This window comes from Caretta caretta, chromosome 9 (genome assembly GCF_965140235.1).
Source record: "Caretta caretta isolate rCarCar2 chromosome 9, rCarCar1.hap1, whole genome shotgun sequence".
Classification (NCBI taxonomy): domain Eukaryota; kingdom Metazoa; phylum Chordata; order Testudines; family Cheloniidae; genus Caretta; species Caretta caretta.
The window spans coordinates 32,999,987-33,025,742 of record NC_134214.1 but is presented as its reverse complement, the minus strand read 5'-3'; the positions used below and the strand labels follow the sequence as shown (position 1 = coordinate 33,025,742).

The following is a 25,756-nucleotide window of genomic DNA, read 5'->3' as shown; positions in this document are numbered from 1 at the left end:
TGTAAGCTAACCACCCTCCCCGCCTCCCTTCAATCATCACTTGCAGAGGCAATAAAGTCATTGTTGCTTCACATTCATGCATTCTTTATTCATTCATCACACAAATAGGGGGATAACTACCAAGGTAGCCCAAGAGGGTTGGTGGAAGAGAGAAGCACCAGGAGGGGTGGCGGAGGAGGGAAGGACAAGGCCACACAGCACTTTAAAAGTTTAAAACTTGTTGAATGCCAGCCTTCTGTTGCTGGGGCAATCCTCTGGGGTGGAGTGGCTGGGTGGCCGGAGGCCCCCCCACCACGTTCTTGGGCGTCTGGGTGAGGAGGCTATGGAACCTGGGGAGGAGGGCGGTTGTTACACAGGGGCTGTAGCGGCAGTCTGTGCTCCTGCTGCCTTTCCCGCAGCTCAACCATACACTGGAGCATATCGGTTTGATCCTCCAGCAGCCTCAGCTTTGAATCCTGCCTCCTCTCATCATGCTGCCGCCACCTTTCAGCTTCAGTCCTCTCTTCAGCCCGCCACCTCTCCTCCCGGTCATTTTGTGCTTTCCTGCACTCTGACATTGTCTGCCTCGCGCATTCGTCTTTGCTCTGTCAGTGTGGAAGGACAGCATGAGCTCAGAGAACATTTCATCACGAGTGCGTTTTTTTCGCCTTTTAATCTTCACTAGCTTCTGGGAAGGAAAAGATCCTGTGATCCTTGAAACACATGCAGCTGACGGAGAGAGAAAAAGGGACAGTGGTATTTAAAAAGACATTTTATAGAACAATGGGTACACTCTTTCACGGTAAACCTTGCTGTTAAGATTACGTACATAGCACATGTGCTTTCGTTACAAGGTCGCATTTTGCCTCCCCCCAGCACATGGCTAGCCTCTCCCTCCTCCCCGTTGCTAACAGCGGGAAACACTTCTGTTCAGCCACAGGCAAACAGCCCAGCAGGAAGGGGCACCTCTGAATGTCCCCTGTAGAAAAGCACCCTATTTCAACCAGGTGACCATGAATGATATCACTCTCCTGAGGATAACACAGAGAGATAAAGAACGGATGTTGTTTGAATGCCAGCAAACATACACTGCAATGCTTTGTTGTACAATGATTCCCGACTACGTGCTACTGGCCTGGAGTGGTAAAGTGTCCTACCATGGTGGATGGAATAAGGCTGCCCTCCCCAGAAACCTTTTGCAAAGGCTTTGAGAGTATATCCAGGAGAGCCACGAATGCCAGGGCAAATTAATCATTAAACACGTTTGTTTTTAAACCATGGATACTATTTTAAAAGGTACACTCACCAGAGGTCCCTTCTACACCTGCCGGGTCCAGGAGGCAGCCTTGGGTGGGTTCGGGGGGTACTGGCTCCAGGTCCAGGGTGAGAAACAGTTCCTGGCTGTCAGGAAAACCAGTTTCTCCGCTTGCTTGCTGTGAGCTATCTACAACCTCATCATCATCTTCTTCTTCTTCTTCGTCTCCAAAACCTGCTTCTGTGTTGCCTCCATCTCCACTGAAGGAGTCAAACAACACGGCTGGGGTAGTGGTGGCTGAACCCCCTAAAATGGCATGCAGCTCATCATAGAAGCGGCATGTTTGGGGCTCTGACCCAGAACGGCTGTTCGCCTCTCTGGTTTTCTGGTAGGCTTGCCTCAGCTCCTTCAGTTTCACGCAGCACTGCTTTGGATCCCTGATATGGTCTCTGTCCTTCATGCCCTGGGAGATTTTGACAAAGGTTTTGGCATTTCGAAAACTGGAACGGAGTTCTGATAGCACGGATTCCTCTCCCCATACAGCGATCAGATCCCGTACCTCCCATTCAGTCCATGCTGGAGCTCTTTTGCGATTCTGAGACTCCATCATGGTCACCTCTGCTGATGAGCTCTGCATGGTCACCTGCAGCTTGCCACGCTGGCCAAACAGGAAATGAAATTCAAAAGTTCGCGGGCCTTTTCCTGTCTACCTGGGCAGTGCATCTGAGTTGAGAGTGCTGTCCAGAGCAGTCACAATGGAGCACTCTGGGATAGCTCCCAGACGCCAATACCATCTGATTGCGTCCACAGTACCCCAAATTTGACCCGGCAAGGCCAATTTCAGCGCTAATCCCCTTGTTGGGGGTGGAGTAAGGAAATCGATTTTAAGAGCCCTTTAAGTCGAAAAAAGGGCTTCGTCGTGTGGACGGGTACAGGGTTAAGTCAATTTAACGCTGCTAAATTCAACCTCAACTCCTAGTGTAGACCAGGGCTTAGACGCTTTGAACATCTGTTGAAGGAATACAGTTCAAACAGTCATTCTCTTTGTTCATACACTTCTTCGGTCCTTTGCGGGTGGGTTTCTCATTTACTGATATCAGGATCTGTTTTCATCTAACACAGCTTTATGATCAATTCCCTTTTTCACCAATTACATATCCTTTCAGGCTTTTTTTTCCTGGATACTCTAATAGTACCTGCTCACATACCCAGGTTTATTTTTTCTGCTTCTCCTAACGTGAAACCTTTCCTATTTTCCTTCTCTCCTCCCTCTCACTTGCCAGTCCCTTACTTTTATTCTCCTGTTCTTTTATTTTATCATGTCACCTCCTACCAAGGCTCCAGGTCATCCGTTAGCTCAGCATTTTGATTCTTCTTCTTCAACAGCTTTTATTCTAACTGCCCTTTCAGGTGCATTCCAAGTCCCCTCCCCAGCTCGAGCTGCCCTCTTGCTGGCTGTCTCTGCCTGAGACAGCATTCTGTGCTCCTGCATCGCAGCTATGGCAGGTACTAGTCCCAGGGTGAGGAGGACTACAATTACACTATATTATTACTGTTAATATGTTCTAGACATTTACATAGATTTCCTCTCCAATGACCGTAGATACATTCCCAAACTGGGTATCTAAACTTAGCCACTCGTATAAAAGTGGCCTAATTTTCAGAGGTGCTGGCTGAGCATCTGTAGCTTCCAATGAATCCTAACTTTAGAAGATTAAACATGTATTTAGGTATAATGTCTGTCTAACTGTAGGCACTTAATTTGAAAATTTTGATTATAATCCTGAAAAGAAACCTGCAAATGCATCCCCTGACTTCCAAATGTGCCATAATTAGCTATTATACACTTGCATGGTCCAGATAACCAGGTTAAGAGGAGCATAGAGCACATTAACTTAAAATGTTCTTGTCCTTTTATCTCAGAAATGCCTGGGGGGATGCGGGGGGAGATTGGCTTTTTTGTTGTTGTTTTGTTTTTTTTACAGTTCCATAAGATATAAATCTAGGATATAAAATAATTCTTTCCAGGCTGATCTACTGGGTCAGATGACACAGTGGTAAAAATGCCTACATCTTGTTTATTCTATTCATTATGGGTGCAAAGGCTGGAGCTGCACCAATATAGAAAATAATGTGCTAAATGTCCCTTTCGCCCTGATTATTTAAGGAATTCTGCACAATTTTTTATATATTGATATGCAGAGCATCTTTGACTTTTGTTAACGTTTATAGATCACCATTAATGTATAGTACATTTAGGTAACGGTACGTTTGGGTTCATAAAATATAATGTACATTTCTTTCTGTTTTGATTACACCAAATTGTAATTAAGTTTTGGTTTTTTTAGTTTGTGCTCACAAACTCTCAGAATTCCCAGCCAGTCTTACTCACACCTCTATTAAGGACAATTAGAGATGAACGATATATGTTGGGAAAGGAATTCTGTTTCTGGGGAATTCAGCTAAACAATCAAGACATTGCAAACCTTGTAAGTAAAATAAAATACATAATATAATATAAAAAGTAGACATTTAAAGAGAAGCTGACTGAAAGTAAAAGGATTTTGGTTTTTGTTCTTTTATTTTTGCAGTAATATATGTAGTGGTGGGTAAATTGGAAATACCAGTACCTAGCTAGAATGATTGTATATATGTAAATGAAAAAGTGTAGGAAGACAATGGATAATTGTGTAGAGAAATGGCCAGTGCAAATTACACCAGATATACAAAAACAAGTTTTTTTAAAAAAAACTATCCTGGATTTTACATTTCCACAAACCTAGACCAGAAGGCCTATTGAGACAATGAACAAACACATTCTGAGAGACAAAGATTTTGATTGTGGGGGTAGTACGATTTCATGCCTGAAGAGTTTAATTCTTTCATATGTACTCAAATCCAGTCGGATATCTTTTCTAATGTTTGGTCTTGATAACACCTAGCAGGTGTTTCTAGCACACTCAGACTTGGTGAGACGTATATATCAGCTCTGACAAAAACTGAAGCAATTTTGAAAATCTAACTTACTTCTCCCCATTTATACTGTATTTTATTTACAGCATATCTGAGTGTACAATGAAACAAACTAGCCAGTTTCACTTTGGTTTATAATCAATTTCTAGTCTGTTTCACTTTCAGATTCTCATACATAGGGCCCTACCAAATTCATGGCCATGAAAAACTGGTCATGGACTATGAAATCTGGTCTCCCCCCATGAAATCTGGTCTTTTGTGTGCTTTTACCCTATACTATACAGATTTCACAGGGGAGACCAGCGTTTCGCAAATTGGGGGTCCTGATTCAAAAGGGAGTTGGGGGGGGGGTCACAAGGTTATTTGGGCGGGGGGGTCGCAGCATTGCCACCCTTACTTCTGAGTTGCCTTCAGAGCTGGGTGGCCAGATAGTGGCAGCTGCTGGCCAGGTGCCCAGCTCTGAAAGCAGGGCCCCACCAGTAGCAGCGCAGAATGGTGGTAATACCTTACTATGGCACTGTAATGGGGTCACGACTCACCACCACTGGTGCCTCCTGTTGGTTGCTCCAGGAATTAGCTCTTGTCAGCTGCAGGGCGCCTTCTGCACTTGCTGTCTCAACCGTTGTCTTCTCTGCTGATTTGGGAACCACCTTGCTCCCTGCTGGCGGTGTCCGCTTCAGGACGCTGCCCTCCGGCAGCACCCACTACTCCATTCTCACCCACTTCCGGGGGGTGGGGGGGAGGGAATGACAGTTCTTCGGCTTGCACCTGCCTCAGAGGCCAACCACAACCCCAAAGTCTAGCGCTCAGCTCAGGGCAAGTTGCAGTCAGTCTGTCTCGGCCACACTCCTCTGTGGCCAGATGCAGTGTAACGGGGTTAAGGGGGGGAACCCAGGCCCACCTGCTACTCTGGGTCCTGACCAAGGGACCCTCTAGCAGCAGCCTCTCTCTGCCCTCCTTCGCTCCTCTCTTGTCCACCTATCTTCCCTGGGCCACTTCCTCTTTGGCCCAATGCACCTTCCCGACCCTTTTTAGCAGGGGCCGCAGCCTGGCAGGTAACTGGGCCAGACCTCTCCTCTGCTCCCCTGAGCCTGCCCAGCACTGCTCTGTCCAAGGTGCTACCTCCTTACCTCAGGAGCCAGTCCTCCTCCCTTGCTAATCAGGGAGAGACTCCTTCTCCTTTGCTAGGCAGCCTTCATATAGGGCCCAGTCCAGCCCTGATTGGCTGCCTCTTCCTTAGCCCTGACTGGCTCTCCACAGGCCTTTGCTGACTGGCTGCTAGTCTGCGCAGCCTCTCTGGCCTGTTCCAGCCCTTTTTCTCATGGAATGGAGCAGCTGCCCCACTACAGCCATCCTTACTTCTGCGCTGCTGCCTTTCAGAACTGGGTGGCCAGAGAATGGTGGCTGCTTACTGAGGGCCCAGCTCTGCAGGCAGCAGCACAGAAGTAAGGGTGGCAATACCATACCATGCCATCCTTACTTCTGTGCTGCTGCTGGCGGCAGTTCTAGGCAATGCTTTTAGAGCGGAATGGATGTACCAGCTTTCCCTTTTGTACTCTAGAAATAACTTATGTGCCGATAGATGCATGGTCCATGGAGCGACTTGGAGCAGCTTTCCCTTACAGCAACTTGAACTCCATTGTTCTAGATTATACCAAGTAAGAGAAAGAAGAGCTATGTATCCACAGCAGTGAGTGAGTGTGAGTCTGAACAGTGCTTGTTATGTTCAGTGTACCCTCAAAGTCAGAACAGTTCTGATATGAAGTTTCTCCTCTGAAGTTTATAAACAATGGTTCCCAAGTTCCCCATCCCCATACTAATGAAAATCTATTCCTGATTGCGGATAAATCCCCAGGCTGAATTTCAGTTACCCAAAATGTCTTTTTTTTCCCACCTGAATCCATAATTCAGATAAATGTAGTTTCCCTGTACTAATTCATTATAATTTCCATCTAAGAACTGGATTTTACAAAGAATGAACTATAGTTATCATGTCCAATACCAGGAAACTTGCCCCTGAAATGGTCTTCCTTTCCAGCTAAGCATTTTTTAATGTGCCCATGATCTGACTACTGAGGTGCTATATAGAAAAGCACACTCTTGTCCCAGACCCTTGTTTACACCACTGTTAAATGGGATTACACCTGTTGCCTATGTCTCCAGAAGCAACACTGCTGGGTCAGTCTGCAGTCACTGCTGCTGAAGGAAGGTTTGCACAAAGACAAAGAGAGTTATTTTGAGCCCTCAGTGTGTCAAAATTGAGGCTCAGCCTGATCCCTGGAGTAGGAAATCCTACGGTTGAGTCTTTACACTAAGTGTGCCCTGTTTCCAGCCTCCAGGAGTCACCCTGGGGCTGTTTGCTGCAGCATCTCTGTTGAATGCAGCTGTCATGGTGAGTGGTGAAGACAGAGGCAGTCTCTGACATAGGTAGGCCCTAACCCACTTTGGATTTTAAAGATTAGAACCATGATCTGAAGCAGATACAGAATTGGATAAGAGCTAGTGCAGCGCCTAGAGCACAAGTTTAAGGTATATTTGTTGGTCTGCTTGAGCCCTAATAGTTCGGCTAGTGTACATTGAAATGAAGCTTCCATGACGCTTTCACAGTCAGTCACAGGTACAGTGCACTGCAGTAACCTAGCCTCAAGGTAATGAAAGCATGGGCCAGTGTGGCTATGTCTGCATTTGAAAGTAAAAGGCAGGCCAGATGAAGAGGAAAAAGGCATTTATTGGCAGAGCTCAGGAACAGCTGGAGTCAGCTCAGTAAAAACTCTTATCCAACAAGAGGGAGGTTTATGACAAGGTGGTAGTTGCTGCGGTCTTTTGTTCTAAGTGACCGTTTGTTGAACACAGGCTGGACTATTGCATGTTTCAGGATGCAAAAAGGTATTCTCTTTGAAGGTGACATTTATAGTCTTGGTCAGCAGATAGATCTAAATAATCTATTGTCTTTTACAGGTTTGGAGATAAAGGAATCAACGGCCTTGTTTCTGGGTTAGAGGGAAACAGAAAACTTCTAACTCTCAGCTTATGCTACTGCAGTTTGGAACCTGAAAGTGGGTCCAAGTTAGGCCCCATTGTACCCCAAACTGCCATTTGGTAAGATTAAAACTCTTTTTGGAATTATTTAACTTTTTGCTTGATGATTACGTCACTCTTCCTTTCTAAAAACGTTAGAGAGTTGCCTGTACTTTCTCTAATTAAATCTATAATATTTTCACCAGGAGAGATTTTATTGCTAGCTCACATTTTATTGTTTTGTACTTCAGGTTTAATTAATTTGAGCTGGCTTATACTTTATATAAGTATACATTTCATTAAAAAGTCCAGCTTCAATGGTAGCCAGTTAATAGGCCAAAATTAGTCCAATTCAACCAAAAGTTCTTATTAGAACTCCACTATCTGATAGCTTTCTGTTCTCAGCTGCTTAAGGCCATCGAAACTTTAGACTGAAGTCTTGCTTTCTCTGTCATCTGATAAGGAATGGTGTTGTTTCAAATAATCAGTGCTGACTGCTGCTGGGGCCTCAGCCCTTCAAATGCCACCCACAGAACAGAGATGCTTACTGAGTTGGAACTAAGAAGAAAGCCAGGCTACAATTTGAGTCTTAAAATATACATTTGTTGAAAGCAAAAGCAAAGGCCAAGTGGATTCAACTTTGGAACATAAAGTCATTGTGTAAGATAGATAAGGAACCCTGGTGGTCACCTTAGGCAGCTAGTTTAGAACAAGCTGCCCCCAGATGTGATCTTCACAGCCTCTAATCAACTTTGCAGTTTTTTCAGGAAAAGGTGGTACCTCTTGTCCAGTAAAGAATCAACGGTAGCATCAGCTGAAGTCGGAAAGATCAACTGCATCAATGGTAAGATTGTTTCAAGATGTTCCTCAATTTTCCACTGCCAGCAGTCCCTCTTCAGTTTGAAGTGGGACAAGAAGTTCAGGCAAACCCACCTTCTGTCAGCCTAGAAGAAATTAAAATCGCAGTGCATAAATTGAAGTTTGGGAAGGCACCTGGGAGTTGTAACTTCACCCCTGAATTGCTGAAGACAAGCAAGAGAATTGTACCATGCCTGCACAGGCTCTTCCAGATCATTTAGCACATTTAATAGCATTCCTGGTGACTGAAAGAAAGGTGTTGTTCTGCCCCTGTTAAAAACGGTAATAAGGCTGAATGTAGCAACTATAGAGGTATTATGCTGTTGTCAGTCCTAGGAAAAGTCTTCACTTCTGTGTTAATCTCTCAAATCAATGATGCACTTCATGGCAAAGGCAGGGATACTCAGCACGGTGTCAGATTTGGTCATTCCACTGTCAACTAGATCTTTACCTTGACACAACTTCTGGAGAAGTTGGATGGATTTAATATGCTTTTGAAGTACTTTTTAGAGACTTCAGTCAGGCCTTTGATTCAGTGCATCAAACAAGTTTGTAGGATGATAAGGCAACTTGCCATCCCTGGGAAGATAGTGTCACTGATAGAAGAGCTCTATAATGGAACAGAAAGTGGTGTTCGAGTCAATGGCAGATATATGGCATGGTTTCTTATTTCACCAGACTTTAGCGAAGTGGCATTCTGTCACCATCAGTGTTCAATATTCACATTAACTGGTTGATGGACTTGAGGAGGCAAATGTCAGTGGTGTTGAGCTGAACGTCATTCTGCTTCAAGATTTTGAATACGCTGATGACATTGTCTTATTGGCTCAATTCAATGAATCACTACAAGCTGATGCCCAAGCTGGTCAGGTATGAAGCAATATGCTTTGGTCCAGTTATTAATCTGCACACCACTAAATCCCTGGCTATTACCATCAAGCAGCCTCCACCTCCAGATTAAAAGCTCAATATTAACCTGTCCAATCAAGACATCAAATAAGTGGCAACTGTCAAATACTTGTAAAGCATCATAGGTTGTGCTGGAGGGTGGTCCAAAGATGTGGACACTCATATAGCAACAGCTGCTGCCATACTTTGGGACCTTCAGCAGCCTCTGTGGGAGCACTGTGACATCACACTTGCTACAGAGCTGTGGATCTATAGAACCATGAATATACCAACTCTGTTGTATGGCAGTGAAACACGGGCACAGAAAAGCTGAAGAGTGGTAGATGGATGTCATTGATTCTTGTGATCTTTGTCAGCTTCTCCACATTAAGTGGCAGCACAAGCTCAGAAATGAGGACATTCATAGCAGATCCTACCAACTACTTGCATGAGTACTGGTTCAATTTTGGTGGCTTTTTTAGTAGACGTGATATTAGAACGAGCGAATGATAAATTGTTTACCAAGAAATGGTCACCAAAAGCTTTGGTGGTGCAATAAGATTGCCAGTGGTGGACATAAACTGAATATCCAGTCATACCATCTTAAAGACCTAGCTAGAGATCAATCTGGGTGGTGCTCAGTGGCCCTGCAAGGAGGGTACATTCCTTTGGGATCTGCCATGATGATGATATATGTCTGTAAATTTTCACTACTGTTCTTTTATACTTAATCTGTACTATATGCTATGAGAATGCCACAAAAGCATACCCTAAAACAAACAATGTCTTGAATGGATTCTGACATACACAGGATAGAAGATGTGACATGTATCTAAGGCTCTAGAGAAAACTACATGCTGATATAATGAATATGAGAAATAGAATGTGATCCTAAATAGCCTTTACAATGCATGTGCACAAGGGAGCATGTTAAAATGACTAGAGATGATTTTCCCCTTGGAAGTCTACTTGCAGATATTATAAGAAAAGAAAACGTACCTGACTATTCAAGGGCAATATGTGTACTGTCCATTGACCAAAGACATCATTTCACTCGACCTTTCAGGGACTTCAGTAATCCTGAAGTGTGTTTTTCCTAGCCTCATACATTTTATTGATAAGTCTTTTCTTAGCCTTGATAAGCCCTCTGTAATGTTTGTATGACCCAAAGCTGTTGATTACAGTTACTCTGGTCAGCTCTTTCTAATTTCCCTGCATATCTTCCTAAAGTTGATTTAATAGACTCCTTAAAGCCTTATAATCCAGCAAAGAAAGTGAATGTTTATAGTCCAACAAGCCATACTTCATACAAGTGACATTCATGGCTCTTTCAAGGGGAAAGGAGTCCCATCTTTACTCTCTCTTGGACTTGGCTGGAGAAAGTGTTCCTTTAATGGTATTTTCTTATTCCTAGGCATGATGCAGGATTCTGGACATTCCTACCCCAACTCAAATGAAGGAGGCAGGAAATATTAATTAATTTAGAAAAACAGCCCAATCCAACAAAGTATTTATGCACCTGCTTAACTTTGGGCATATGATTAACCACACTGATGTTGATGGAACTACTGACATATCTAATGTAATGGCACTGCTTACATGTCTAAAAGTTAAGCACGTACTTTGGAGGACTTAAACAGTTATTCTTGTGAGACTGAGTTAGTCATCGATGCCATATTTTATCTTTGACATTATCCTTATTTGATTTTATTATATCAGCAATTAGAACTTCTGAAATCAGCATTCAGAGTTTTAAGTCCAATTTAAGGTTAATTAAGACTCCTTGGTATTAAAAAGAGACTATTTACCCCAATTTTTTTCTGTTACAATTACTATAATTTTAGTTTCAACAACATTGTTATAAAACCCAAATGTAGAAAAGAAAGTTGAAATGCAAGTTTAAATGTGAGGGAACATCAATCAAATATTTAAAATTACATTTTTGTCACAGCAATCTTTATCTAAATGGTAACAACTTGCAATGTTTGGGTGCCCTTGAACTCATCACACCAATAGCTATGTATGCAGACAATCTTGGAAGAGATAAGGAAACAAATGCCTTACTATTCAACAATTATTCTGATCATCAAATACCAGAAGGTGAGACTATCTGGGGATGGAGCTTGGATTAGAGAAAATTATCATTTTTCCATTTTTTGTTTAAAATTATACTTACACACATTAGTAATAGCCTATGCAAGCATTTACTGTACTTCCATTACATTCATGTACAAGTGTTCCCTTCTTGGCACCTGGGACGGACAGACAAAACATGCTGTACAGTCATTTCACGCTGCACTTTGTAATGTCTTGTTTCAGAGAGTGCGGTGTTTAAAAGGATATGTTTAAAAAGATATCAGAAAATGTGTTTAATCTGAAGGATTAAATACGCAAGTGCTAATAATAAAATGTGTCTAGAATCCAAATTTAAACATGAAAAAATAAATAAGTTCCATTTGCGCTAAAGACCAATTTTGTTTTGTAAATACCCTTTACTGTTTAATTTTGCTCCCATTGTTTAATGTTTACATATTTATCCCCTTGACTGAGAAAGGATCTTTGCGATTTGGCCAGAAACATTTAAGCAGCTATGTATTTATACCTAAAAGCAAAACCACTATGAATAAAAGTAGTGAAATTTGCATTTGGGAAGCACATAAATAAGTTAATAACTTATAAAACATCCATTAACATCAATTTGTTTCAGAGACTATTTAAGTTTGGAAAGTAATTCAAACTACTGTCCTTGGGGTCAATTCACTCCTTGAACTTCAAGCCCCTGATGATGATTAGTGTACCTGGAGCAGCCACAGTAGCTGCATAAACTGTCCACACCACTCTCTCTGCCAGGGATCCCTGCTCTACCTGGGGATGGCCAAATGCAGCCCCCAAAACAAGCATGGCAGCCTAAAGGTGGTGGGGAAGTAGAGTGGTCAAGACATTTTCTATATTGCAATGAACGTTTTCTGCAAATATTTTTTTTAATTTTCATTTAAAAAGTCACTTTTATATCAATGAAAGTGTTTTTACATTTTTCGATCAACTGTAGCAGGGGAAGCCTGCATGTGAGATGTCCAAATTCAGCATCTCTCTCAGGCAACTTCCACTAAAATGACTCAGATGGCTAGAATTTAAGATGCTGCCCCCCTGCTCAACTACTGGTGTGGCTGTCCCAGCAGACACCGGGGGATGCAAGCTGCATTCCAAGGGTGAATCTGGCTATATGTTAGAGGAAGATAAATGGAGCATCAAAATAATGGTGAATGTACTGCGGTGTAAAAGATGCTCAAACTTTCCAAAACGACAATACTAGCTAAACTATAACAAGGGATATAAGAAATCAGAAATAAGCAAAAATAGCATAGAAACTTTGTGCTGAAATATGCAAACCTTTTCCCCCCTACAAAATTATCTCTGATGGAAAAAATTAATAGCTATGTAGATCCTTCTATGGTAAATGTCCCTCAGCATCCAGGACAATGTAAACTTGGGAGAGTGTATATATCTCATAATTAATACTGCACGTTCCAAAAAATTGTATATAACTCCATCAATTGGCAACTGTTTGAATGGCTGTTCTTATTTACAAACAGCAGACAAAGGTTTGGGTATCCACTCAACAGCTTCTGGCTTGAACATTGCTTCCAAAACAGGAAGCTCTAACACAGTGGAAAGTAGTATGAGGAAGGAAAAGAAAAGAAAAGGTACAGTTCAGTTTTATGTGGTTTTGTTCTATTATACATAAGTCCTCATCACTGTAGTATCTGAAAACCTTCCAATAGCACATTAAGCAATGTGATTACTATCTGTCATGCGTGGTTCGGTTCTCCTGCTTCCCCCTCCCCATCGTTAGATTTTAAGGCCGGGGGGTGGGGATGGGTCCTATGATAATCTAGTCTCACCTCCCTCCTGCATGACATGGGCCATAGAATTTCACCTAGTGCTTTTTACATCTAGCACAACAAGGTGTGGTGTCTTTTAGAAAGACAACCAATCTTGATTTAAAGCCCCCATCATCCTCCCTCTCTCACTTCTGCTCTTATCTCCAGTGTTTTTGTCATCGTAAGAAGCTAGTAATGGAAAAACCTTCCCACAGAGTACTGCTTTCCAGTTTGAAAAAGGCCTTTTTGACTGTCATATAAGCTAGATCATCCACTGAGGCCCACCCCTGATAAACAGTGGGGTACAGCTGCACTAGGTCAGAAATAGCACTAGGAGACAAAATGCTTCCCAGAGCTCCCTGGTGCACCATGGGAGTGTGCTTGCTACTACACTACTGGGGTATAATTCACTACCTCTGTCCACCAGTTCTGTGCAGGCTGGTGTGAAGGGCAGCAAGGTTGTAGCCCTACTTCATCCTCAACTGCTATAGAGCACTGTATGCCGCAAGGGAGTAGTCCCTATGCTGTCCTGAGCTCCAGTCTTTTTCAGTCTTGAACAGTTAACCATAGATATTGTAGAAGAACCATTCATGTGCTCTTTTACTCTGTAAAGTAACTGTAAAAATGACAATGTGGAATTCCATTTTGATTGTCTCTCTCTGACTCCAGATCTCTCATGTTCAGTTTACAAGTAAAAAGATGTTTTTCCTCTCAGTGCTGTAAAAGCATTTTGGGATTTGAAAGTCAAGCTGAATTTTTTCATTCCTGTACATCAGCAACAGGAATCCAGGCCCAGTTGATTGTATAAGTGTATACTGACCAACAGGGATGAATTAGTTGTGATCATGAAGGTGGTCGGGAACTTGGTAAGAAGTGATTATTATCTAATAGATTTCAAGAGCCTTTAGAAAGCAGGACATGAGAACAACAAAACAAGGACACTGAACTTCAGAAAGGCAGATTTCAACTGACTCTCAGAAATAGTAGGTACGGTCCCATGGAAAACCAATTAGGAAGAAAAGGAGTTACAGAGGGCTGATAGTTCTTAAAAGATGTAATACTAGAGGCTCAACACCAAGCTCTTCCGACATAGAGGAAAGATAAGAAGAGCCACAAGATGCCAATATGGGTGCACAAGGACCTTTTATCTATCTAAAAACCAAAAGGGACACATACAGGAAGGAGTGGCATGTCACCCAAGGAAGTATACACGGGAATAGCATGAGCGTATAGAGACAAAATCAGGAAAGCCAAGGCAAAGAATGAGTTACAGCTGGCAAAAAATGTTAAAGACCAATAGGAAGGAGTTCTTCAATCAGACAAAAAAGAAAGATCAAGGACAGTGTGGGGCCACTGCTCAATGGAGAAGGTGAGCTGGTAATGGAAGATAATAGGGAGGCAGAGCTGTTCAATGCTACTTTGCTTCAGTCTTCTCACAAAAAATAACATGTGACCGGATGACTAGTGAAGTTACCATAGACAATAAAGGGGAAGGGATACAGATCAGGATAAGTAAAGAACACGTCAGATCTTCTGATCAATTTGAATGAATTCAAATCAGCAGGGCCGGACAGATACTATTCACTGGAGGATGCTGAAGAAATCTCGGAGCCACTGGCAATAAACTCATGGATGACAGGAGAGATCCTGGAAGACTGGAGAAGGGCTAATATAGTGCCCATCTTTAAAAAGGAGGAGCCAGGAAACTGTAGACCAGTCAGCTTAACTTCAATACCTGGGAAGCTTCTAAAGCAATGTATAAAACATTCAATTTGTGAATACCTGGGGGATGAAGTGATAATCACTAGCAGCCAGCATGGATTTAGCAAGAACAAATCATGCCAAACCAGCTTGATTTCCTTCTTTAACAGGGTAACTGATTTGGTTGGTAATGGGAATATACCTGGACTTCAGCAAGGCTTTTGACAATTCCACATGACACTTGGATAAGTAAGCTGAAGAAACGTGGGCTCGACAGAACTACCATTAAGTGGATACATAATTGATTAAACAGCCACAAATAAAGAGTGATTACTAATGGAATCAGAGGAACAGCCGTGTTAGTCTGTATTCGCAAAAAGAAAAGGAGTACTTGTGGCACCTTAGAGACTAACCAATTTATTTGAGCATGAGCTTTCGTGAGCCACAGCTCATTTCATCAGATGTGTACCGTGGAAACTGCAGCAGACTTTATATACACACAGAGAATATGAAACAATACCTCCTCCCACCCCACTGTCCTGCTGGTAATAGCTTATCTAGGGGTATGTCTACACTACGGAATAAGGTCGAATTTATAGAAGTCGGTTTTTTAGAAATCGGTTTTATATATTCGAGTGTGTGTGTCCCCACAGAAAATGCTCTAAGTGCATTAACTCGGCGGAGCGCTTCCACAGTACCGAGGCTAGAGTCGACTTCCGGAGCGTTGCACTGTGGGTAGCTATCCCACAGTTCCCGCAGTCTCCGCTGCCCATTGGAATTCTGGGTTGAGATCCCAATGCCTGATGGGGCTAAAACATTGTCGCGGGTGGTTCTGGGTACATATCGTCAGGCCCCCGTTCCCTCCCTCCCTCCGTGAAAGCAAGGGCAGACAATCATTTCGCGCCTTTTTTCCTGAGTTACCTGTGCAGACGCCATACCACTGCAAGCATGGAGCCCGCTCAGGTAACCGTCACCCTATGTCTCCTGGGTGCTGGCAGACGCGGTACGGCATTGCTACACAGTAGCAGCAACCCCTTGCCTTGTGGCAGCAGACGGTACAGTACGACTGGTAGCCGTCATCGTCATGTCCGAGGTGCTCCTGGCCACGTCGGCTGGGAGCGCCTGGGCAGACATGGGTGCAGGGACTAAATTTGGAGTGACTTGACCAGGTCATTCTCTTTAGTCCTGCCTGCAGTCAGTCCTATTGAACCGTCTTATGGTGAGCGGGCAGGCGATACGGACTGCTAGCAGTCGTACTGTACCATCTTCTGCCGAGCAGCCATGAGATGTGGATGGCATGCAGTCCTTCTGCACCGTCTGCTGCCAGCCAAAGATGTAAAGGATAGATGGAGTGGATCAAAACAAGAAATAGACCAGATTTGTTTTGTACTCATTTGCTTCCCCCCCTCCCCTGTCTAGGGGACTCATTCTTCTAGATCACACTGCAGTCACTCACAGAGAAGGTGCAGCGAGGTAAATCTAGCCATGTATCAATCAGAGGCCAGGCTAACCTTCTTGTTCCAATAAGGACAATAACTTAGGTGCACCATTTCTTATTGGAACCCTCCGTGAAGTCCTGCCTGAAATACTCCTAGATGTAAAGCCACCCCCTTTGTTGATTTTAGCTCCCTGAAGCCAACCCTATAAGCGCCCCTCCCGGCGTCAGAGCAACGTCAAACAATCGGGCATCTGAGAGTGCTGTCCAGAGCAGTCACAATGGAGCACTCTGATGGGGCTAAAACATTGTCGCGGGTGGTTCTGGGTATGTATCGTCAGGCCCCCGTTCCCTCCCTCCCTCCGTGAAAGCAAGGGCAGACAATCATTTCGCGCCTTTTTTCCTGAGTTACCTGTGCAGACGCCATACCACGGCAAGCATGGAGCCCGCTCAGGTAACCATCACCCTATGTCTCCTGGGTGCTGGCAGACGTGGTACGGCTTTGCTGCACAGTAGCAGCAACCCATTGCCTTCTGGCAGCAGACGGTGCAATACGATTGGTAGTCGTCCTCGTCGTGTCCGAGGTGCTCCTGGCCACGTCGGCTGGGAGCGCCTGGGCAGACATGGGCGCAGGGACTAAATTTGGAGTGACTTGACCAGGTCATTCTCTTTAGTCCTGCAGTCAGTCCTATTGAACCGTCTTATGGTGAGCGGGCAGGCGATACGGACTGCTAGCAGTCGTACTGTACCATCTTCTGCCAGGCAGGCAAGAGATGAGGATTGCTAGCAGTCGTATTGTACCATCTTCTGCCGAGCAGCCATGAGATGTGGATGGCATGCAGTCCTTCTGCACCGTCTGCTGCCAGCCAAAGATGTAAAAGATAGATGGAGTGGGTCAAAACAAGAAATAGACCAGATTTGTTTTGTACTCATTTGCCTCCTCCCCTGTCTAGGGGACTCATTCCTCTAGGTCACACTGCAGTCACTCACAGAGAAGGTGCAGCGAGGTAAATCTAGGCATGTATCAGTCAGAGGCCAGGCTAACCTCCTTGTTCCAATAAGAACAGTAACTTAGGTGCACCATTTCTTATTGGAACCCTCCGTGAAGTCCTGCCTGAAATACTCCTTGATGTACAGGCACCCCCTTTGTTGATTTTAGCTCCCTGAAGCCAACCCTGTAAGCCGTGTCGTCAGTCGCCCCTCCCTCCGTCAGAGCAACGGCAGACAGTCGTTCCGCGCCTTTTTTCTGTGCGGACGCCATACCAAGGCAAGCATGGAGGCCGCTCAGCTCACTTTGGCAATTAGGAGCACATTAAACACCACACGCATTATCCAGCAGTATATGCAGCACCAGAACCTGGCAACGCGATACCGGGCGAGGAGGCGACGTCAGCGCGGTCACGTGAGTGATCAGGACATGGACACAGATTTCTCTGAAAGCATGGGCCCTGACAATGCATGCATCATGGTGCTAATGGGGCAGGTTCATGCTGTGGAACGCCGATTCTGGGATCGGGAAACAAGCACAGACTGGTGGGACCGCATAGTGTTGCAGGTCTGGGACGATTCTCAGTGGCTGCGAAACTTTCGCATGCGTAAGGGCACTTTCATGGAACTTTGTGACTTGCTTTCCCCTGCCCTGAGGCGCATGAATACCAAGATGAGAGCAGCCCTCACAGTTGAGAAGCGAGTGGCAATAGCCCTATGCAAGCTTGCAACGCCAGACAGCTACCGGTCAGTTGGGAATCAATTTGGAGTGGGCAAATCTACTGTGGGGGCTGCTGTGATGCAAGTAGCCCACGCAATCAAAGATCTGCTGATATCAAGGGTAGTGACCCTGGGAAATGTGCAGGTCATAGTGGATGGCTTTGCTGCAATGGGATTCCCTAACTGTGGTGGGGCTATAGACGGAACCCATATCCCTATCTTGGCACCGGAGCACCAAGCCGCCGAGTACATAAACCGCAAGGGGTACTTTTCGATAGTGCTGCAAGCTCTGGTGGATCACAAGGGACGTTTCACCAACATTAACGTGGGATGGCCGGGAAAGGTGCATGATGCTCCATCTTCAGGAACTCTGGTCTGTTTCAAAAGCTGCAGGAAGGGACTTTATTCCCAGACCAGAAAATAACTGTTGGGGATGTTGAAATGCCTATCTGTATCCTTGGGGACCCAGCCTACCCCTTAATGCCATGGCTCATGAAGCCGTACACAGGCAGCCTGGACAGTAGTCAGGAGCTGTTCAACTACAGGCTGAGCAAGTGCAGAATGGTGGTAGAATGTGCATTTGGACGTTTAAAGGCGCGCTGGCGCAGTTTACTGACTCGCTTAGACCTCAGCGAAACCAATATTCCCACTGTTATTACTGCTTGCTGTGTGCTCCACAATATCTGTGAGAGTAAGGGGGAGACGTTTATGGCGGGGTGGGAGGTTGAGGCAAATCGCCTGGCTGCTGGTTACGTGCAGCCAGACACCAGGGTGGTTAGAAGAGCACAGGAGGGCGCGGTACACATCAGAGAAGCTTTGAAAAACAGTTTCATGACTGGCCAGGCTACGGTGTGAAAGTTCTGTTTGTTTCTCCTTGATGAAACCCCCCGCCCCTTGGTTCACTCTACTTCCCTGTAAGCTAACCACCCGCCCCTCCTCCCTTCAATCACCGCTTGCAGAGGCAATAAAGTCATTGTTGCTTCACATTCATGCATTCTTTATTCATTCATCACACAAACAGGGGGATGACTACCAAGGTAGCCCAGGAGGGGTGGTGGAGGAGGGAAGGAAAATGCCACACAGCACTTTAAGCACAGCACTTTAAAAGTTTACAACTTTAAAATTTATTGAATGACAGCCTTCTTTTTTTTGGGCAATCCTCTGTGGTGGAGTGGCTGGTTGCCTGGAGGCCCCCCCACCGCGTTCTTGGGCGTCTGGGTGTGGAGGCTATGGAACTTGGGGAGGAGGGCGGTTGGTTACAGAGGGGCTGCAGTGGCAGTCTGTGCTCCAGCTGCCTTTGCTGCAGCTCAACCATACACTGGAGCATACTGGTTTGGTCCTGCAGCAGCCTCAGCATTGAATCCTGCCTCCTCTCATCACGCTGCCGCCACATTTGAGCTTCAGCCCTGTCTTCAGCCCACCACTTACTCTCTTCAGCCCGCCACCTCTCCTCCCGGTCATTTTGTGCTTTCCTGCACTCTGACATTATTTGCCTCCACGCATTCGTCTGTGCTCTGTCAGTGTGGGAGGACAGCATGAGCTCGGAGAACATTTCATCGCGAGTGCGTTTTTTTTTCTTTCTAAGCTTCACTAGCCTCTGGGAAGGAGAAGATCCTGTGATCATTGAAACACATGCAGCTGGTGGAGAAAAAAAAAGGGACAGCGGTATTTAAAAAGACACATTTTATAAAACAGTGGCTACACTCTTTCAGGGTAAACCTTGCTGTTAACATTACATACATAGCACATGTGCTTTCGTTACAAGGTCGCATTTTGCCTCCTACCACCGCGTGACTACCCCCTCAACCTTCCCCCCTCCCTGTGGCTAACAGCGGGGAACATTTCTGTTTAGCCACAGGCAAACAGCCCAGCAGGAATGGGCTCCTCTGAGTGTCCCCTGAAGAAAAGCACTCTATTTCAACCAGGTGACCATGAATTATATCTCACTCTCCTGAGGATAACACAGAGAGATAAAGAACGGATGTTGTTTGAATGCCAGCAAACATACACTGCAATGCTTTGTTCTACAATGATTCCCGAGTACGTGTTACTGGCCTGGAGTGGTAAAGTGTCCTACCATGAAGGACGCAATAAGGCTGCCCTCCCCAGAAACCTTTTGCAAAGGCTTTAGGACTACATCTAGGAGAACCGCAAATGCCAGGGCAAAGTAATCCTTTCACATGCTTGCTTTTAAACCATGTATAGTATTTTAAAAGGTACACTCACCAGAGGTCCCTTCTCCGCCTGCTGGGTCCAGGAGGCAGCCTTGGGTGGGTTCGGGGGGTACTGGCTCCAGGTCTAGGGTGAGAAACAGTTCCTGGCTGTCGGGAAAACCGGTTTCTCCGCTTGCTTGCTGTGAACTATCTACAACCTCCTTCTCCTCCTCATCTTCTTCATCCCCAAAACCTGCTTCCGTATTGCCTTCATCTCCATTGAAGGAGTCAAACAACACGGCTGGGGTAGTGGTGGCTGAACCCCCTAAAATGGCATGCAGCTCATCATAGAAGCGGCATGTTTGGGGCTCTGACCCAGAGCGGCTGTTCGCCTCTCTGGTTTTCTGGTAGGCTTGCCTCAGCTCCTTCAGTTTCACGCGGCACTGCTTCGGGTCCCTGTTATGGCCTCTGTCCTTCATGCCCTGGGAGATTTTCACAAAGGTTTTGGCATTTCGAAAACTGGAATGGAGTTCTGATAGCACGGATTCCTCTCCCCAAACAGCGATCAGATCCCGTACCTCCCGTTCGGTCTATGCTGGAGCTCTTTTGCGATTCTGGGACTCCATCATGGTCACCTGTGCTGATGAGCTCTGCTTGGTCACCTGCAGCTTGCCACGCTGGCCAAACAGGAAATGAGATTCAAAAGTTCGCGGTTCTTTTCCTGTCTACCTGGCCAGTGCATCTGAGTTGAGAGTGCTGTCCAGAGCGGTGAGAATGGAGCACTCTGGGATAGCTCCCGGAGGCCAATACCATCGAATTGTGTCCACAGTACCCCAAATTCAAGCCGGCAACGTCGATTTAAGCGCTAATCCATTTGTCGGGGGTGGAGTAAGGAAATCGATTTTAAGAGCCCTTTAAGTCGAAATAAAGGGCTTCATTGTGTGGACGGGTGCAGGTTTACATCGATTTAACGCTGCTAAATTCGACCTAAAGTCCTAGTGTAGACCAGGGCTAAAGTGATCAACAGGTGGGCCATTTCCAGCACAAATCCAGGTTTTCTCACCCTCCACCCCCCCACACAAATTCACTCTCCTGCTGGTGCTAGCCCATCCAAAGTGACAACTCTTTACATAATCAAGTCGGGCTATTTCCTGCATAGATCCAGGTTTTCTCACTTCCCCCCCACCCCCATACACACACAAACTCACTCTCCTGCTGGTAATAGCTCATCTAAACTGACCACTCTCCAAGTTTAAATCCAAGTTAAACCAGAATATCTGGGGGGGGGGGGTAGGAAAAAACAAGAGGAAACAGGCTACCTTGCATAATGACTTAGCCACTCCCAGTCTCTATTTAAGCCTAAATTAATAGTATCCAATTTGCAAATGAATTCCAATTCAGCAGTTTCTCGCTGGAGTCTGGATTTGAAGTTTTTTTGTTTTAAGATAGCGACCTTCATGTCTGTGATTGCGTGACCAGAGAGATTGAAGTGTTCTCCGACTGGTTTATGAATGTTATAATTCTTGACATCTGATTTGTGTCCATTTATTCTTTTACGTAGAGACTGTCCAGTTTGACCAATATACATGGCAGAGGGGCATTGCTGGCACATGATGGCATATATCACATTGGTGGATGTGCAGGTGAACGAGCCTCTGATAGTGTGGCTGATGTTATTAGGCCCTGTGATGGTGTCCCCTGAATAGATATGTGGGCACAATTGGCAACGGGCTTTGTTGCAAGGATAAGTTCCTGGGTTAGTGGTTCTGTTGTGTGGTATGTGGTTGTTGGTGAGTATTTGCTTCAGGTTGCGGGGCTGTCTGTAGGCAAGGACTGGCCTGTCTCCCAAGACTTGTGAGAGTGTTGGGTCATCCTTTAGGATAGGTTGTAGATCCTTAATAATGCGTTGGAGAGGTTTTAGTTGGGGGCTGAAGGTGACCGCTAGTGGCGTTCTGTTATTTTCTTTGTTAGGCCTGTCCTGTAGTAGGTAACTTCTGGGAACTCTTCTGGCTCTATCAATCTGTTTCTTTACTTCTGCAGGTGGGTATTGTAGTTGTAACAAAGCTTGACAGAGATCTTGTAGATGTTTGTCTCTGTCTGAGGGGTTGGAGCAAATGCGGTTGTATCGCAGAGCTTGGCTGTAGACGATGGATCGTGTGGTGTGGTCAGGGTGAAAGCTGGAGGCATGCAGGTAGGAATAGCGGTCAGTAGGTTTCCGGTATAGGGTGGTGTTTATGTGGCCATTGTTTATTAGCACTGTAGTGTCCAGGAAGTGGATCTCTTGTGTGGACTGGACCAGGCTGAGGTTGGTGGTGGGATGGAAATTGTTGAAATCATGGTGGAATTCCTCAAGGGCTTCTTTTCCATGGGTCCAGATGATGAAGATGTCATCAATATAGCGCAAGTAGAGTAGGGGCTTTAGGGGACGAGAGCTGAGGAAGCGTTGTTCTAAATCAGCCATAAAAATGTTGGCATACTGTGGGGCCATGCGGGTACCCATAGCAGTGCCGCTGATCTGAAGGTATACATTGTCCCCAAATGTGAAATAGTTATGGGTAAGGACAAAGTCACAAAGTTCAGCTACCAGGTTAGCCGTGACATTATCGGGGATAGTGTTCCTGACGTCTTGTAGTCCATCTTTGTGTGGAATGTTGGTGTAGAGGGCTTCTACATCCATAGTAGCCAGGATGGTGTTATCAGGAAGATCACCGATGGATTGAAGTTTCCTCAGGAAGTCAGTGGTGTCTCGAAGGTAGCTGGGAGTGCTGGTAGCGTAGGGCCTGAGGAGGGAGTCTACATAGCCAGACAATCTTGCTGTCAGGGTGCCAATGCCTGAGATGATGGGGCGCCCAGGATTTCCAGGTTTATGGATCTTGGGTAGTAGATAGAATATCCCAGGTCGGGGTTCCAGGGGTGTGTCTGTGCGGATTTGATCTTGTGCTTTTTCAGGAAGTTTCTTGAGCAAATGCTGTAGTTGCTTTTGGTAACTCTCAGTGGGATCATAGGGTAATGGCTTGTAGAAACTCGTGTTGGAGAGCTGCCGAGCAGCCTCTTGTTCATATTCCGACCTATTCATGATGACAACAGCACCTCCTTTGTCAGCCTTTTTGATTATGATGTCAGAGTTGTTTCTGAGGCTGTGGATGGCATTGCGTTCCGCATGGCTGAGGTTATGGGGCAAGTGATGCTGCTTTTCCACAATTTCAGCCCGTGCACGTCGGCGGAAGCACTCTATGTAGAAGTCCAGTCTGCTGTTTCGACCTTCAGGAGGAGTCCATCTAGAATCCCTCTTTCTGTAGTGTTGGCAGGGAGACCTCTGTGGATTAGTATGTTGTTCAGAGGTATTTTGGAAATATTCCTTGAGACGGAGACGTCGAAAATAGGATTCTAGGTCACCACAGAACTGTATCATGTTCGTGGGGGTGGAGGGGCAGAAGGAGAGGCCCTGAGATAGAACAGCTGCTTCTGCTGGGCTGAGAGTATAGTTCAATCTCTCTGGTCACGCAATCACAGACATGGAGGTCGCTATCTTAAAACAAAAAAACTTCAAATCCAGACTCCAGCGAGAAACTGCTGAATTGGAATTCATTTGCAAATTGGATACTATTAATTTAGGCTTAAATAGAGACTGGGAGTGGCTAAGTCATTATGCAAGGTAGCCTGTTTCCTCTTGTTTTTTCCTACCCCCCCCCCCCAGATATTCTGGTTTAACTTGGATTTAAACTTGGAGAGTGGTCAGTTTAGATGAGCTATTACCAGCAGGAGAGTGAGTTTGTGTGTGTATGGGGGTGGGGGGGAAGTGAGAAAACCTGGATCTATGCAGGAAATAGCCCGACTTGATTATGTAAAGAGTTGTCACTTTGGATGGGCTAGCACCAGCAGGAGAGTGAATTTGTGTGGGGGGGTGGAGGGTGAGAAAACCTGGATTTGTGCTGGAAATGGCCCACCTGTTGATCACTTTAGATAAGCTATTACCAGCAGGACAGTGGGGTGGGAGGAGGTATTGTTTCATATTCTCTGTGTGTATATAAAGTCTGCTGCAGTTTCCACGGTACACATCTGATGAAGTGAGCTGTGGCTCACGAAAGCTCATGATCAAATAAATTGGTTAGTCTCTAAGGTGCCACAAGTACTCCTTTTCTTTTTACTAATGGAATGGTGTCGGATTAGAGGGAGGTCTCAAGTGGGTTCCACAGAAACGAGTTCTGGGTCCGGTGTTGTTTAACATCTTTATTAATGACCTGGATGTAGGTATTTATCAAGCATATTCATGTAGCATATTCATCAAGTTTGCAGATGACACAAAGGTGGTGGTGGGGTTTCCCTCGCCTCCAGTCAGATAGGCGGAGAATGGGGGGAGGGTCGTGCGAGCCACACCTTAACAATAAAAGAACCGCATGTGGCTCGTGAGCCACAGTTTGGCCACCCCTGGGCAGGAGGTTTTAAAAAAAACATAAGGAAGTACTTCTTCACATTGTGCACTGTACACATATGGAAATCTTTGCCAGGAGATGTTGTGAAGGCCAAAATGATAACAGGGTTCAAAAAAGAAGTAGATAAATTCATGGAGGATAAGTCCATTAATGGCTATTAACCAGATGGGCAAGGATACAACACCAAGCTCTGAGTGTCCCTCACCTCTCTTTGCCAGAAACTGTAAGTGGATGACAGCGGATGTATTATTTGATAATTACCTGTTCTGTTCATTCCCTCTGGGGAAGGATGGACAGGGTGGACCACTGGTCTGACCATTACACATGGCTTAGAACTAATTTACACTGGATTTATAACTCACACTGCTGTTTGTCACCATTGTTCTTAATCAAAAACATGCAACTACATACGGTAGGCTACATTTGGTCTAACATCTTTATCAGCTATATGGAAATTATCCAGTGAATTGCTTCGCTGGTATAAGTAAGTCTCCAAACCATGCTTCTCCAATTGTTTTGCAGCTTAACATGAACCACCATAATGTGTGATCAATAATAAGTAAGGTTAAGATTTTGTCAGTTATTTTGTCAGTTATTTTTACTATAAATAACCAACAGGTCATGGGCTTCTGTGAATTTTTGTTTTATTGCCTGTGACCTGTCGGTGACTTTTACTAAAAACAATGAGTGGGAGGACTGAAGCCCGAGCCCCGTGGGAGGTAAGAGAGCCCAAGCCCTGCTGCAGGAGCAGAGGAGTTGAGCACCTGCTGCCGCCACAGTTGACAGCTCTGGGGCCCTCGCTGCAGCCCCAGCAGCTCAGAACTCCGGGGTCCCCACCACCTGTGGCAGCTGATGACTCTATGTGCCCCCGCAACCCATGGCTTCTGGAGCTCCGGGACCAGTGGCTGAAAGCTCCAGGACCCCCCTTCGCCCATGGGTTTTGCCTGTGCAATTGATAAGCATGTATGTTTGCTGGAGCTATTTAGTTTAAAAATGTGTCCCCTACTATTAGCATAGCACATGCAGAATTTAGCACACAGCTCCTGTTGCTATTAGAGTCACACCCCTAATACAGGGTGTTCCCAGAATAATCGCGGGGTTTTTTTCTTGCAGGAACTAAAAAAAAAAAAAAAGAAAAGAAAACTGAAATTGGCCCATGGTTAGTTAAATTGCATTTGGCTGATAATGGCATAGACGGAAGAGGAAAGGGAGGAGAAAAGATGGTCTTGGAGTTCACTCAATTTTTAACTTAGTAAGTTATAAGTTACAAAGGTGGGGGTGCCCTTTTTTCTTTTACTAGATTTAGAAACGTGTGTTTGGAGAATGTCTGTTTTTTTGCTCCAAAATGAGTACTAGTAACCATTGGCTTTGCCCCTCAAATATTCTGCATGCCACACATCTGAAGTATGTAGGTATGGCGTATAGTGTGAGTGCTCTGACTCCATCTGGAAGGATATTAGAAATACATACATCTA

At 45.2% G+C, this 25,756-nt stretch overlaps 1 protein-coding gene across 6 annotated transcripts in view; it reads right to left on the bottom strand.

The window, feature by feature from the left end:
• The window catches only part of LOC125643174 (uncharacterized), a 48,199-nt gene that overhangs the window by 3,298 nt on the left and 19,145 nt on the right, over nucleotides 1–25,756 (bottom strand). For 2 of the 6 annotated variants that reach the window (XM_048865430.2, XM_048865431.2), the window contains exons 4-5: nucleotides 1,286–2,243; nucleotides 58–708 (exon numbers count right to left, since the gene is read on the bottom strand). The exons of 1 other annotated variant lie outside the window; for it this stretch is intronic. In XM_048865430.2, coding sequence (XP_048721387.2) covers nucleotides 443–708; nucleotides 1,286–1,871 — 852 coding nt within the window. In that variant the 5' untranslated portion in view covers nucleotides 1,872–2,243 and the 3' untranslated portion in view covers nucleotides 58–442. Of the gene's footprint in view, nucleotides 1–57; nucleotides 709–1,285; nucleotides 2,244–4,746; nucleotides 8,170–19,936; nucleotides 20,526–25,756 lie in introns of those variants that run through there. 3 more of the 6 variants (XM_075132205.1, XM_075132206.1, XM_075132208.1) reach the window with 3 other exon arrangements.